This window comes from Schistocerca gregaria, chromosome 1 (assembly GCF_023897955.1).
Source record: "Schistocerca gregaria isolate iqSchGreg1 chromosome 1, iqSchGreg1.2, whole genome shotgun sequence".
NCBI lineage: Eukaryota > Metazoa > Arthropoda > Insecta > Orthoptera > Acrididae > Schistocerca > Schistocerca gregaria.
The window spans coordinates 729,344,294-729,360,117 of record NC_064920.1 but is presented as its reverse complement, the minus strand read 5'-3'; the positions used below and the strand labels follow the sequence as shown (position 1 = coordinate 729,360,117).

The window sequence follows — 15,824 nt, the reverse complement described above, 5'->3', positions numbered from 1 at the left end:
AAAGGTTGAGAGAGGGAGAGAAAGGGGAATATGAAAGAACATAATTAATGAAGACAGAGAAAAATAAAATGATATGACTGATCAAGAAATGATGGGGAAATGATTGGAGCATTTACTTTACTTTTGATAGAAGAAAACTCATATACATTAATTTTTTATGAGGTTTGCAAAAGGAAGTACTTTCAGTTTGTGTGTGTGTGTGTGTGTGTGTGTGTGTGTGTGTGTGTGTGTGTGTGTGTGTGTGTGAAGATCGCTTTGTTTTATGAATTGGATTAAGTAGACTAATTAAATTAATTGGATAAATTACAATGTACACATAGATAATTAGGTAGTTGTTCTTACTGCACTCTGTATGCAAGTGGAACACAGACAAAAACCCTAATAAGTTGTACAATACTAAGTACTTTCTGCTATACACTTCACAGTGGATTGCACAGTGTGTGTTTAGATTAGATTTTATAATAATAATTCAGTTTTACATTTATTATGTTCATTTACTGTTCACCACTGTTTCTAAAATGTTGTGTACCATATCACTCATCATTAACTACCACCACAGCACTATAACATTTAGCTATAATGCTATTCTGAAATCAAATCACGATTTTCTGTATCATTGTATGGTGGATCTCCTTGTTGACAGCAGCAGTAGATGTAGTAGCTGCCCAAAAATAGCCATTCTACAGTGACAGTGATGGTGATGTCTTTCCCTCCATGCCGAAGGTGTAGATGATGATATGGCATCCATAACAGTGGTGTTTGCCTGTTTGTCAGCAAAATCAACCTGAAAAATCATTCAAAATTAATTTCATTAGATGTGAGGCTTCCCCTATATATCTATATGGAATTTGCATGTCATCCTCTTTGTACTGATTTCATTTATTTATTTATTTATTTGTAAATTCACAATCATTCTTATTAAAAGCCATTTTGTGTCCCACTTGATTTTTTTTTCTTCTCTAAGATTATCCTTTACCAGGGAGCCAAATTATCAATTTTCACTGATGAGATGAATATTCTGTTTCTCTTTATGTATTTCTGTAGAACTGTGTGCACATAATAGACTCCACTGGTATAAATTGTGGAAAAAGCCAATAACATGAAATAATTCCTCTCTGACATAGATTGATTTAATACTTTAAGAATTACTGGTGGTATGTCTTATTTTTTAAAATTTGCACATCTTGTTTTTATCATTGACACAGAGGATTTCCCAAAAAGACAAACTTCCTCCTGTAGTAGAAATATTTCATTGATAAGTCAGTCAGAACAGTTGCCATTTGTTTCTACAGAAATTTGTAAATAAATTTTCTTTGATTTTTAATCTCATAAAATTCCAAACCTCTAAGTTAACATAAATTTCTTTCTCTCTTGCTTCATCTTCAACTTCAACATTGTAACTTCAGTTTTGTAAAATAAATAAATTTCTTCAAAATAATAAAACTGTATTCTAAAATCCTTTTGGAAACAAACTCATATTCATTCACAATTTCTTCTTCTCTTTACAGATAATTGATGTTAAAAACAGCCAACTTCAATATAATACAAGCATGAATTGTATCTTTTGACAGACAGATAAATTCTAACATTTCCTTTACCTTGTATTACTTGATTGGTTTACAGTAAATAGATATTATTTCATTTTTTATTTTTACAATTAAGACCAAAGGATATTTTGCAAATGCTGCTGCCAGCTTGTCACTGTCATTTGCCGTCACAAAACAGACTGCGTTGTCGGATACTGCAAAGGTCACCTTCTGTGAAGAAGATGATATTACATTGTCACAAATCCCATTAACTTCACATGAAACAAGGAAATGCATACCTGCATGAGTCTATTGAAACATAAATATTCAAAATACTTCAAAATATAAATTCGTGAACGCTTACTGCCTGTTATCACTCAGTGGAATAGATAGCAGTATTACTAACAGTAATTTGTAAAACAGCTGTTTTGTACTAAAGGTCCCATTAACTATTAGACTGCAGGGAAGGTCTGGCCACATAATAAAACCACATAAATTAAGTATATTGTTGCCCTTTGAATGGCGTGTTTGGGAGTGCTGAAAATGATCTTCTTTTCTATATTAAAATCATATGATTAGTACTTGTGCACCTAATGAACTTTATAAATTCTTTAAGCTTTTTCTAAAAATTAAAAATCTATAGATGTGTATTCTATACTGATAAAGTATTTGCACTATTGAAAATCATTTTAAAATTTTTTAAGGTGTTATTCTAATTGTACATACATTTCATAGTTTTCTTTCTTTACAGTTGATGTTCGTTTGCCTATCACTGTGGAAACTATCATGCAGAATATACTTCTAGTTGTTTTTGCAATCCTGTTTATATGTGTTGTCTTTCCATGGTTTTTCGTGGCGGTTATTGTATTGGGTGTAGTCTACCATTTGATAAGTAAGATATTCAGGTAAGTATGCTATGAAACTATATACCTAGAGTTGTCATACATTGCATAGAATTAATGTTTCGTAAACATTGGTAATTTAATTTTTGTGTTTTTAAGGTCTGCCATTCGTGATATCAAACGCTTAGATGCAGTTACACGATCACCAGTACTCAGTGCTATTGGCTCAACTGTTAGTGGTTTAAGCACAATACATGCATTTGCAAAAGAAGGCATATTTATTTCAAAGTGAGTAAGAAAGGAGTCAAGAAGTGCTCATTTAAGAATATACATAAGAATTTAATTACATGTATTTGTCATAAACATTGCTTCACTTTGGATATTGACAATTTCTTGTGTTTACCCAGTTAACTCCTAGAAAATAAAAGATATTCAAACTGTGATAAATGAACTGTCACTAAACCAATTATATCAATCTAAAAATGAGAAAGATAACAGTTTACTAAATTTGCGTCTTGTGCTATCAAACACTCAACAGTTATCACATTTCCATTTATTTAAGTGGATGTTGAAAATCCTGTATACTGCTTTGACATCATCTCATATTTTTCAAAAATCTTTTCATATTCAAAAACATGTATTCTTGTCAAGGATTTGACCTTGGAAGTCTCATGGATCATGTCAGAAGTTTTCATAGCAGATCTGTTCAGTTTAATCAAAACTTTGCTGGCACAGGGGTATAACATTGAAAAATGGTTCCCTGTATATTGACTCTTGATGCTAGTACAAAACAAACACACACACACACACACACACACACACACACACACTTAGTATTCCCCTCTGCCAATGTTATCTATTGAGAGTATATTTGGCAACAGAATAGCCTTCCACCTTGCACTGAACAGTGACTTGTAGAGTACATATGTAGGTATAGAAGTAATACTGATCTACAGGTAAAGACAATAAGCTATGAATTTATAAAAATAGCATAAAACCTATTCTCCACACTTCACTTACTATTCCTGAAAAGCATTAAACTTAATGTATCCAGCTATTGAAATACAATATCAAAATTTGCCCTTTGGGCTCAATACATATGACAGTGTAAAAGGGTCAGGAATTTCATACTGTTCTTCACTGCACTTGTTACTGATGAGAAACTACACACTGCCACCTGTCTTCCTCCTGTTGTCTACAGTTCTGAATATGAAAATCTTTCCAGTGGACTCAAAGAACGTATGTGTGGTTTGTGTTCTCATATTGTCAGCAGATTGGGTCTGGCTTCCCCATTAATTTTTAATAAATTCATGTGTGTCTAGTTTTATGTTAGATGCAATTACACCAAATTATTTATAGTTATCATACAATAATTTGAAACAGTATTGACAACGATTTAACTGCTCATTGTAAATGCAACTATGCACGTATAGTGGTCAAACTCTACATCTTTTTCACCTAATTTCTTTAAAGTTAACTTCCTTGGAATAAGTCTACTAATGCTAATCATTAACCATTAAACTTAAATTATTGAATTTAGTACATCATAAAACTTTTGTCAGTAGCATATAGATGCACCATGTGTTAGACGTAATAACATTTTAAATGGTAATATGCATTCCATAACCTAGGGTGCGTTTAAATCTATGTATGTTCTGATGAAACGTAGGAACCTAATTGCAGCTTTTATTTGGTAACACACAGTTATTTTATAACATACAGTTATTACAGATACTTTGACAATAATAAATGTATTTTTTAAATATTTTTGTTAATTTTACAGATTTGTCCAACTTTTTGATGAAAATTCAACATGTTCTTTCCTGAGCATGGTTTCCATGAGATGGCTTGCTGTCAGAATTGATAGTTTAGCAGGTATACTGAGATGAAGCTTTCATTTTTAATTTTTACATATAAATTTAGACTTCTTAGTCATCAACATCAACATTCACTGCAGTACCGTATGTTGCCTACCTTTTTAAGTAATTTTGTTTAATTGGATAGATAAAAAATGTACTCACAAGCAGTGGCAGAACACACACATAAAAGATTGTTGTGATTGACAGGCTGTCAGAGCTAGTGGCTCCCTCTTCAGGCAGAAGGGTTGAAGGGTAAGGAAGAAGGATGAAGGAAAAGGTCTGGAGAGGTCTAGAAAAAGAGGTAGATTTTGTGAAAGTCGCCCAGAACTGTGGGTCTGGGGAGACTTACCATACGGGATGAGAAGGAAAGACTAATTGTTGGGGACTACATCAGATGACATTTGAAAACCTGAGAGCTTAAAGATGGAAGACAGAGTAATATGCAAGATAGAGATTACTACTAAAATATTGTGCACAAATTAATAAGAGTGAGAAGCTAAGTGCATTGTATGTAACAAAGGTGGGAGGGGGTGGTGATAAATAGATGGGAAAGGCAATGAAAAATGTAGGAACCTTATCAGAGTGAAGCAAAGAGAAGTTATAGTGAAAAAAACCTGAGACAGAAGAAATTAACCTAAATTAAGGCCAAGTGGGTGGCGAGAACCAAGGACATGTTCTAGTGCTAGTTCCCACCTGAGGAGTTCTGAGGGACTAGTGTCTGGGGGAAGAATCCAGATGGCGCATGTGGTGAAAAAGGTGCCAAGGTCACGAATGTCATGTTGTAGAGCATGCTCTGCAACAGGATATTGAGAGTTGCCAGTATATACCCTCTGCCTATGCCCATTCATCCTAATTGATAATTTGGTAGTAGTCATGCCCATACAGAAGGCTGAACAGTGTTTACATAATAGCTGGTATATGGCAAGTGTCATTTTGCAGGTGGCTCTTCCTTTTATGGTATATGTTTTGCCAGTTACATGGCTATTATAGGTGGTGGTAGGAGGGTGTGTAGGGCAAGTCTTGCAGCTGGGATGGTCACAGGGATAGGAGCCATAGGGAAAGGAGATGGGTGCAGAAGGAGCTTTGGGTCTGACAAGAATATTGCGGTGATTGGGAGAATGATGGAAAGCTATTCTAGTTGTGGTGGGCAAAATTCCAGACAGAATGGATCTCATTTCAGGGTATGATTTTAGGAATTCATGGCCCTGTCGAAGTAGCTGATTAACACATTACAGACCAGGATAGTACTGAGTCACCAGTGGTGTGCTCTTAAACTGTTTTGTGTAGGGATCAGCAGTATCAGGATTAGATGTTATGGCCTGGGAAATCTGTTTTTTAACAAGGCTGGTGGGGTAATTACGTGTAGTGAAAGTTGAGGTGATAATGATGGTGTATTGCTTTGAAGAGTCTGCATCCAAACAAATATGTCTGCTTCCAATCCCAAGGCTGTATGGGATGGAACCTCTGACATGGAAAGGATTGCAACTGTCAAAATGTAAGTACTATTGTTTGTTGGAAGGCTTAATGTGGCCTTAGGCCAAGATCAAAATCAAGGAAAGTGGCATGGGATTTGGAATAGAACCATGTGAAATCTAATTGGGAAAAGGTATTCAGAGATTTAAGAAATTTTAGCAGGTCTGCCTCACCATGAGTCCATATGGTAAAGGTGTCAAAAATGTATTTAAACCAAACCAGGAGCTGAAGGCTTATGGATGCCAAGCCCCTTCCAAGTGACCCATGAAAAGGATTCATCCTGATTTCCAAGGCCGTACTCCTGATCTGTTTGCATGTCTGCCCCTCAGAGGTGAAGTAGTTGTTGGTAAGTATAAAGTTCATTAAGTTGAGTAGGAAGGGTGTCATAGGATTGGGATCAGGTGGGTGCTGACTGGGGACATTCAGCAGCAGCAGACAGATCAAGGCCTAGCATTGAAAGTCCCCATTTCTGGATGCAATGCTACCCTATATCAGGTGCTTTTACAGTTTCAAATATAGCAATCTCTTGCTCTTATCCAGTTAATCTGTGACCTACATGCCTCATCAGCAAATTTCCACTTTACCAGACATCTCTCTTTCTTTAAAATCCTACAGTTATCTGTCCCTCATGTTTCCTTGAATGGTATCAGTCGCCAAGGCCACTTTAAACTGTAACAACATGCCAGACTTAATATCAAAAAACTATCCCACCTTCTCCTAAACTACCTGAACAGTGGTATTTTCTATCCTGTCCCTCTGCATCTCCCTAAGCACCCACACCATCAGCCATCACTCCTCTCCTACAAACCGAGCTTGGCCAACTTTCTTAACATCCCACAGCCTTCGCCACTCCCTCCCAGACCTAGAATAACCCATAATCCCAAGAACCAGTCACAACAGTACAGTGTCCTTAACCTCTCCTCTAAAGCACTCTCCCCTCCTGAATTATCTGTATTATCTAAGGGCCTCACTTTCAGACCTAAACTTGCATTTCAGCATTCTGCTTTGGTAAAGGACCTACTTTCCCTCACTTGTAACATCCATTGGAAATATCAATGTGCAAACCAACCTCAAAACCTTTCCAACAGCAAACCTGACATTGAACCCTGCCTTGAACAATTCAGACTTCAATCCCAACTTGATCCACCACCAATACCTCATAACCATCCCTTACAAGCCTTCCAAGAATTCCTCACATCCAGCATTGCCTCACAACCCTTCCTCAGGTCCCTACAACATGATCCTAACCTGTCCTCTGCAGTACTCCAGGCTCTATGTTCCCTAAAAGTTGATGACTCCATCATTATCCTCCCAGCATATAAAGGATCTGCGACTGTAGTACCTGACCAATAGGAGTATGTTAGTGAAGTCTACGCCAGCTGTCTGACACCTCTACATACAGCGTCTGCCATCCAGATCCCATCCCTGTGTTTCAAACTGACCTGCAGTCCCTCCTTAAAATCTTAGACACCTCACAAGGTCTAACACTTCAATCCAATAGAACTTCTCAGCCCTCCCAAACCATGCACCCCCACCTTTTACCTTCTTCCTAAGATCCACAAACCCAGTCATCCTGGCCGCCCTATAGTTGCTGGCTTCAAACCACACACCGAGCGTATATCTGCCTTAGTTTATCAACACCTGTAACCCATAGTACAAAAACTCCCCTCCTACATCACAGATATCATCCATTTCCTAGATTGTCTGAAATCCATGCCCGTCTCACTCCCACCACACGTCTTGCTTGTCACCATTGCTGCCACCTCCCTCTATATCAACATCTCCCACAATACATCATTTGTCTGCTGCTGAACATTTCCTCAGCCAGTGCCCACCTGATTCCAAACCTATGACATCCTTCCTACTCACCTTGATCAACTTTATGCTTACCAACAACTGCTTCACCTTTGAGGTGCAGATGTACAAACAGATCAGGGGTAACACCATGGGAACCAGGATGACTCCTTCGTATGACAACAACCTTTCCATACATTGCTTGGAAGGGGCTTTCCTGGCATCAATGTCTTCAGCCCCTGGTTTGGTTTAGATACATTGATGACATCTTTACCATAAGGATTTATGTTAAGGTTGACCTGCTAAAATTCCTGGAATCTCTGAAAACCTTCTCCCAATTAAGATTTCACATGGTCCTATTCCATATCCCATGCCTCTTCCCTTGATTTTGATCTCATCCACACCAAAGGCCAGCTACACACTTCCGTCCACATTAAACCTTCCAACAAACTACAGTACTGACATGTTGACAGTTGCCGTCCTTTCCATGTCAAAGGTTCCCGCCCTTACAGCCTTGGCATCCAAGGCAAACCTATTCGTTCGGATGCAGACTCATTACAGTAATACACCATCATTCTCACCTTAGCCTTCACTGCATGTAATTACCCCACAAGCCTACTTAAAAAGCAGATTTCCAGGGCCATAACATCCAATCCTGGTATTGCTGATCCCCCCACAAAACAGCTTCAGAGCACACCGTTGGTGACTCAGTATTATCCTGGTCTGGAATACGTTAATCAGCTGCTTCATCAGGGCTATGACTTCCTAAAATCATGCCCCGAAATGAGATCTATTTTGTCTGGAATTTTGCTAACCACATCTAGAATATATTTCCTTTCCTTTCCCTTCCCAACCTCCTTCTTGTCAGACCCTGTGCTCCTTCTGCACCCCATCTCCCTACCCTATGGCTCCTACACCTGTGACCATCCCTGCTGCAAGACCTGCCCTATGAACTCTCCTACCACCACCTATAATAGCCTTGTAACTGGCAAAACATATACTATCAAAGGGAGAGCCACCTGCGAAACAACATGTCATATACCAGCTATTATATAAACACTGTTCAATCTTCAACATCGGCATGACTACCACCAAATTATCAGTTAGGATGAATGGGCATACCGTATTTACTCGAATCTAAGCCGCACCTGAGAAATGAGACTCGAAATCAAGGGAAAAAAAAAATCCTGAATCTAAGCCGCACCTGAAATTTAAGACTCGAAATTCAAGGGATGAGAAAAGTTTTAGACCGCACCTCCAAATCGAAACAAAGTTGGTCCATTGTAATACGAGACACAATTTAGGTTAAATTAATGACGATACAGCTACAGTAGTTTGGTTCGAGTTGTAAGGTTAGCAGTTAATCTTTACCAAGTAGGCATTGCTATGCGTGAGGCGCTCCGTCTGTATTTATACGGCTACCCTTCCTTTTTCACGTGCTTCGGCTGGTTTGAAGTGATTGCTTATTTTTCTTTGATCTGATAACTGCCATTCCCTTTGGTATAGGTTTTTACGTCACTCTAATCTGAAGATGCATTATTGTGTTGTGTCATGCATTGTTTGTCGCATTCTGATAATGAGTGTTTAGGGCCTGTCGCCGCTCGCGCCATGACTTGCTTTTGTGCGTGCTACCGCCACTTACAATTAAAAGAAAAGAGAGGAATCATCTCATTAGTGAAACAATGGCAAGAGACTGCTATTTATTGTTACTTACACTGCTGCTTTCTTTGATAATGATAAACAAGAACCAAATAATATACTGTGTATGATAGATTATGTTCTAAACGAGAGTTTATCAAAAAATTTTCCCTGTTTGAAAATCTTTGCAGACACCTCTTTAGCACATTACATTCTGCACACAAATTAGAGTCATCTTAGATTTAAAAATCTAGTCAGTTGCCGTCCTTCATTTCTTACTGTATCACTATTTGGCATAAGAATAATACGAATATAAACATGACATGATATGTTTATTCTTCAGCATTTGCTGTTGTCTCACTCTTAGTTTTGTAGTCTATTAGTTAGATAAGATTGAAATGAGATAGCAGCAAAGACGAAAGAATACATGGCAAAATGTTTACATTCATATTATTCTTATGGTGAAGAGAATACTGCATGTGATTCACTATTCATAAAAGTTCCTATTAGCAACCATCTCTTGTCACAGGTAGGAAGAAATTCAGAACGTAGAGTTAGCCATGTTGACAGACAAACATCCCAAACAGTCTTGCCAGTTGGATTTTTGTAGTACATTGAAAGGCAGCTACATTTGAAGATGAACAATACGGAATTTGTATTTACTTTGTTGGATAATGTATGAAAATGCAGTGGTCGAAACTCGGGGCGGAGAAAAAAAGCTCGTCTTCCACCTTTTTTTTTAATTTATTTATTTACTGGCGCAGAGGTTTTGGCACCAGTATTTATCTTTGAGCCTGCAGAGCATGCCTTAGTAGCGCACTACATATATTCGACGGCAGACGTTAGTTGTGGCGGCACCTACCAACATTTTTCAGAACTTCCGCTTACTTTGCACTCGATTTAAAGCCGCAGGCGGTTTTATTTATTACAAAAACCGGAAAAAAAGTTTGGCTTAGATTCGAGTAAATACAGTAAGCATGCTATACAACATGACATTCGTGACCTCGACACCTGTTTCACCTCACACGCCATCTGGATTCTTCTCCCAGACCCCAGTTCCTCAGAACGCCGCAGGTGGCAACTAGCACTACAACATGCCCTTGGTTCTTGCCACCCACCTGGTCTTAATTTATGTTAATTTCTTCTGCCTCAGCTTTTCTTCACTGTAACTACTCTTTGCTTCACTCTGTTTTAGTTTTCTACATTTTTCATTGTCTTTCCCATCTATTTTTTACTATCCCCTCCCACTTCAGTTACATACAATTCGCTTAGCTTCCCACTCTTATTAACTTGTGCACAGTGTTTTAATAGTAATCTCTGTCTTCCATATTACCCTGTCTTCCACCTTTAAGATCTCAGGTTTTCAAATCTCATCCAATTCAGTCCCCAACTATCAGTCTTTCCTTCTCTTCCCATAGGGTAAGTCTCACGTGAACCTCAGTTCTGGGTGACTTTTCCAAAATCTACCCCTTTTCCTAGACCTCTCCAGTCTTTTTCCTTCGCCCTTCTTCCTTCGCCTTAACCCTTCTGCCTGAAGAAGGAGCTACTGGCTCTAAAAGCTTGCCAGTAACAACAATCTTTTATGTGTGTGTTCTGCTGCTACTTGGAGAGTAGATTGTTTTATCTAACCAATTAAATAATTTTATCAATAATTGATTGTTTTCGTTTTTAAATAATTTATAGTTTTCAACAGTATTTCTGTGGAGAGGAATGTCCACAACAAAATAGTGACCACTCAGCATTGAACATTTTGCCCTATTATAGTTATCTTACTCACAACATGACCTTACAGACCCATAATCGTACAAGGTGTACATCTTTGCTTGTGCCATTTGCTGATAGGTGGCAACAGTGGCAAGTAGCAGTCAAAAGAAACAGATCACAGACATCAGGCAGTTAGCTTGGACCTTGGTCAATATAACCTCATTCAAACATTAGTCAATATGTGTCTGCATCATAAAGTTGTTCTTGATTGAATATGTCAGTTTACAAACCTAATTCTCGTCATTCGCGTGAGGTGTTACTGTTTTGTTTCAGTATGAAGAAAGCAGCAGCTGAGTCTCATCAAATACTCTCAAGTATGTATGGTAAGGACCCTATTAGTGGAAGAACGTGTTGTGAGTGGTTTCAACATTTCAAGAACGATGATTTTAACATTGTAGACCGGCATAGTGGCAGAAGAGAGAATGTTTTTGAAGATGCAGAATTGGAGACATTGCTGAGTGAAGACTCACATCAAACTTAAGAAGAGTGACACAGCGAGCCATTTCAAAATATCTCAAGGCTATGGGCATGATTCCGAAACAAGAAACTTAGGTCCCATATGAGCTGAAACCAAGAGATATTGAACGGCATTTGTGTGTGTGTCAAGAGCTGCTTCAGAAGCAAAAATGGAAGGGATTTCTGTATCACATTGTGAATGGGGATGAAAAATGGGTTCATTACGAAAACCCTAAATGCAAAAAATCATGGAGATATCCCAGCCATGCTTCCACATTGACAGCCAAACTGAATATTTGCAGCTCTAAGATTATGCTCTGCATTTGTGTGGGACCAGCTCAGCGTCGTGTACTATGAGGTGTTAAAACCAAGTGAAACAATCACAGGTTCTTGTTATCAAATGCAGTTAATGCGTTTGAGCAGAGCATTAAAATACAAATGGCTACAATACAGTGTGATGCACGATAAAGTGATTTTTGCAGCATGACAATGCTCAACCCCATATTGCAAAAGAGGTCAAAACGTACTTGGAAACGTTAAAATGGGAAGTCCTACCCCACCCGCTGTATTCTCCATACATTGCTCCCTCTGACTATCACCTGTTTAGATCAATGGCACAAGGCCTGGCTGACCAATACTTCCAATCTCATGAAGAAGTCACAGATTGGATTGATTTGTGGATCGCTTCAAAAGATGTACAATTTTTCGATGCGGGATTTGTACACTGCCTGAAAGATGGGAGAAAGTAGTGGCCAGCGATGGAAAATACTTTGAATGATACATATGTAACCAATTTGTTTGATTAAAGCCTCAAATGTTGGGGGGAAAATGGCAGTTGCAAAGTTGTACAGCTTGTATTCAAATGCAATATCTTAATAACACTTCATTTTGTACAGTAAAAAACCTATGACCAACCAGTAATTATATCATATTCCTGCTTCACAAAAAAATTCTATCTTCGTTATTGTCTTTGTGTGGCCTTATGGAATGGTGTGTGCATTAAGCAGAAATAATTCTGTAACTTGGTGGAATTATTTACCTTCCTCAGAGTATATTAATAAGTTTTCAACATTTCTATCATAGGCATCCTCCACCTCTATCCCACTTCCGCTGCCCCTTACCCCCTCCTCCAATTATTTCATTGATTCAGACATCATATCCTGTAAATCTTATCATTAAGGAGAGCCTTTAGGGATGTGGAACCAGTCAAGTTCCAAATTAATAGGCTGAAGGACCCATTACAGAATACTAATAACAAATTGTGATTAGTGATAACTTAATTTCACTGATAATTAAACACCGATGAGGCAAAACATAATGAATACTGTATTCCACAAAGCTCAATGCTACATGGTAGCATTGTGGACGTGTAATGTGGTAAGGAAAACACACATTTGAAACAGAGACAAATGAGGAACATTCGAATGATGATGTGGGCCACAAAAGGGGGAATCCAGTGACTTTGACAGAGGGCAGTTTGTTGTGGCCTGGCACCTGGGAATGAGCATCTCAGAAACGAAGTTGGTCAGCTGTCCATGTGCTACTGTTGTAAGAATCTATGGAACATACATGAAGGATAGGAGACAAGGTGTTGGATGTCTACAACTCATCATAGAACATGGAGATTGGAGGCTGGCTCATTAAGTATAGCAGGATGAGTAGCAGACTGTGGCACACGTGAAGGAAAAATACAGTGTTGTTGTAGGCACATGAGTTTTGAAGCACACCATTCAGTGCACATTGCTGAACATGGGGCTCCACAGCAAATGATCCCTAAATGTTTTCATATTTATCCAGTGACTATGCCAGTTACATTAGAATGGGCACAGGGACATTGAAATTGTACTATGGATCAATGGAAATGTGATGCTTGTTCAAACAAATCACATTTTTTGTTACACCAGGTTGATGGTTATGTCCAGATACACCCTGATCAAGGCCAACAACTGCTCAAAACATGAACTTCATCACAGCTGGTGTCAGGTGGGAATAGTATTATGCTGTGAGGGACATTCAGCTGGGCTTCCCTGATACCTATGATAGAAATTGAAGGCACCATGACTGCTGTCAACTACGTGAACATTATTGTGAACCACCTGCATCACTAATTGGCCATGTCATATGGTCAGAATCTTGCTAGAATGGTTTGGTAAACACAATACTGAACTCTAGTTTACATCATGGCCACCAAATTCTCCTGAGCTGAATCTGATGAAACACATATGGCATTCTATAAAGCATCAGCTCCAAGCCCACAATGCACTGGCCCATAATTTATGGGAATTGCATGACATGTGCATATATACCTACACTCATATACCAATGAAAACCTACCAAGGGCTTGCGGAAACCATGCCATGCAGAATCATTGTTGTATTGCGTTCTGAAGGTGAACCAGCATACCATCAAGCAGGTGGTAAAATGTTTTGGCTCATCGGTGTCGAAATCACTTCTAGATTTGTTTAGATGCGTGTAGGATTTTTAGGAAAAAAGTTGCTGATTTTGAGAAAGTCACGTGGCCTCCTTTGGTACTACAGCTACTTAACTGTTGTTTTCATTTACTAGCCTCCTCAATGCTCCATACACTTTCAGTACTGTTATATCATCATCTTTTTTTACTTGTGTTTATGTCCCAGATTGATGCAGGATTGGCATGGTTGTTAATGTATTTGACATTGTTGTTTTAAGAGGTGGCCAGATTCCATCATCTTTTTTTTTATTGTTCTTGTGTGCCAGAATGGTGCAGGATTGGCATGGTTGTTGATGAATTTGACATTGTTGATTTAAGAGGTGGTTGGATGTCAATCATGTTTACCTTATTACCCCCCAGGATGGAATATGTGTGCCCCAATTGTCTGTATGTTGTGGTAGTCATGTGAAAGTGAACAAAAGTTGTTCTAAATGTTTGCAAATCATGTAACCAAGACAGAACATGGGTACCAACCCAGTGTGCTCTCTGCCGCCGTTGGATAAGCAGCTGCCAGCAGAAAGTCGTATACTCCTAGCTCACTTATTTACTACATAGTTTAATTCGTAATTTCTTTGCGTGTTTTTGGTACTTGCACTGTTTAATTCATAAATTTCGGGCGTATTATAGCATTTGAGAGTTGTAGCATCACATTTTAGTACCTGAATAGTGTAAAATCGTGTAGCCTCCTTCTGCCGCCAAGCAGTCCATCAACAGTGCACAAGTTGCAGCATTACTGCATTTACTAGGCAATCTTGTATTTTAATAACCATTTAAATTTTGTGTCGATTTGTTTGTGCTCTCTGTAGATTAGTTCAGACGCTCTTTGCACAACAGTTTTTAGCATGGATAGGGACTGCAACTGCTGTGTTCAGATGCAGGCTGAGTTGACATCCCTTTGCTCCCAGCTTCAGGCAGTGTTGGCTTCAGTCACACAGCTTGAGGCTGTTGCCAATGGGCATCACTGTGGGGGTCCGGATGGGGGTTTGTCAGGGACGGCCAGCTCGTCCCACGCATCCCCCGATCGCAATATGACTGTGGCTGTCTGGGATATTGGCCACATTGAGGCTGATCCCTCACCTGTGGTAGAGTGGGAGGTCGTCTCAAGGTGTGGCAGGGGGCGAAAGACATTCCAGAGGGTTGAATGGAAGGCCTCTCCAGTTTGTCTGACGAACCGGTTTCAGGCTCTGTTTCAGGCTGATATTGATCTTCGGCCGGACATGGCTGCTTGTCCTGTTCCAGAGGTTGTCCCTCAGTCTGCAAGATCCGGGCGGTTGCAGAGGGTGGGCTTACTGGTAGCTGGGAGCTCCAACGTCAGGCGAGTAATGGAGCCCCTTAGGGATATGGCAGCAAGAGAGGGGAAGAAAACCAATGTGCACTCCGTGCACATACCGGGGGAGTCATTCCAGATGTGGAAAGGGTACTTCCAGGTGCCATGAAGGGTACAGGGTGCACCTGGAGGTGGTCGCTCATGTCGGCTTCAATGATGTGTGTCGCTATGGATCAGAGGAAATGCTCTCTGTCTTCCGGCGGCTATCTGATTTGGTGAAGACTGCCAGTCTCGCTAGCGGAATGAAAGCAGAGCTCACCATCTGCAGCATCGTCGACAGGACTGACTGCGGACCTTTGGTGGCCGAGCCGAGTGGAAGGTCTGAATCAGAGGCTGAGACGGTTCTGCGACCGTGTGGGCTGCAGATTCCTCGACTTGCGCCATAGGGAGGTGGGGTTTTGGGTTCCACTGGATAGGTCAGGAGTCCAATACACGCTTCAAGGGGCTAGACGGGTAGCAGGGGCTGTGTGGCGTGAACTGGGCGGTTTTCAGGTTAGATGGCCTCGGGCAAGTACAGAAAGGGCAACAGCCTCAAAGGGTGCGGGTCAAAGTCAGGACATGCGGGGACCAAGCAACAATCGGTATTGTAATTGTCAACTGTTGAAGCTGCATTCGTAAAGTACCGGAACTTCAAGCGCTGATAGAAAGCACCAAAGCTAAAATCGTTATAGGTAG

General features: G+C 39.7%; 1 protein-coding gene across 9 annotated transcripts in view; it reads left to right on the top strand.

Annotated features, from left to right (window-relative positions):
• Positions 1–15,824, top strand: part of LOC126267010 (ATP-binding cassette sub-family C member 5-like) — a 531,190-nt gene that overhangs the window by 428,242 nt on the left and 87,124 nt on the right. For all 9 annotated transcript variants that reach the window (XM_049971782.1, XM_049971823.1, XM_049971815.1 and 6 more), the window contains 3 exons: positions 2,278–2,431; positions 2,528–2,656; positions 4,152–4,243. In XM_049971782.1, coding sequence (XP_049827739.1) covers positions 2,278–2,431; positions 2,528–2,656; positions 4,152–4,243 — 375 coding nt within the window. The remainder of the gene's footprint in view (positions 1–2,277; positions 2,432–2,527; positions 2,657–4,151; positions 4,244–15,824) is intronic.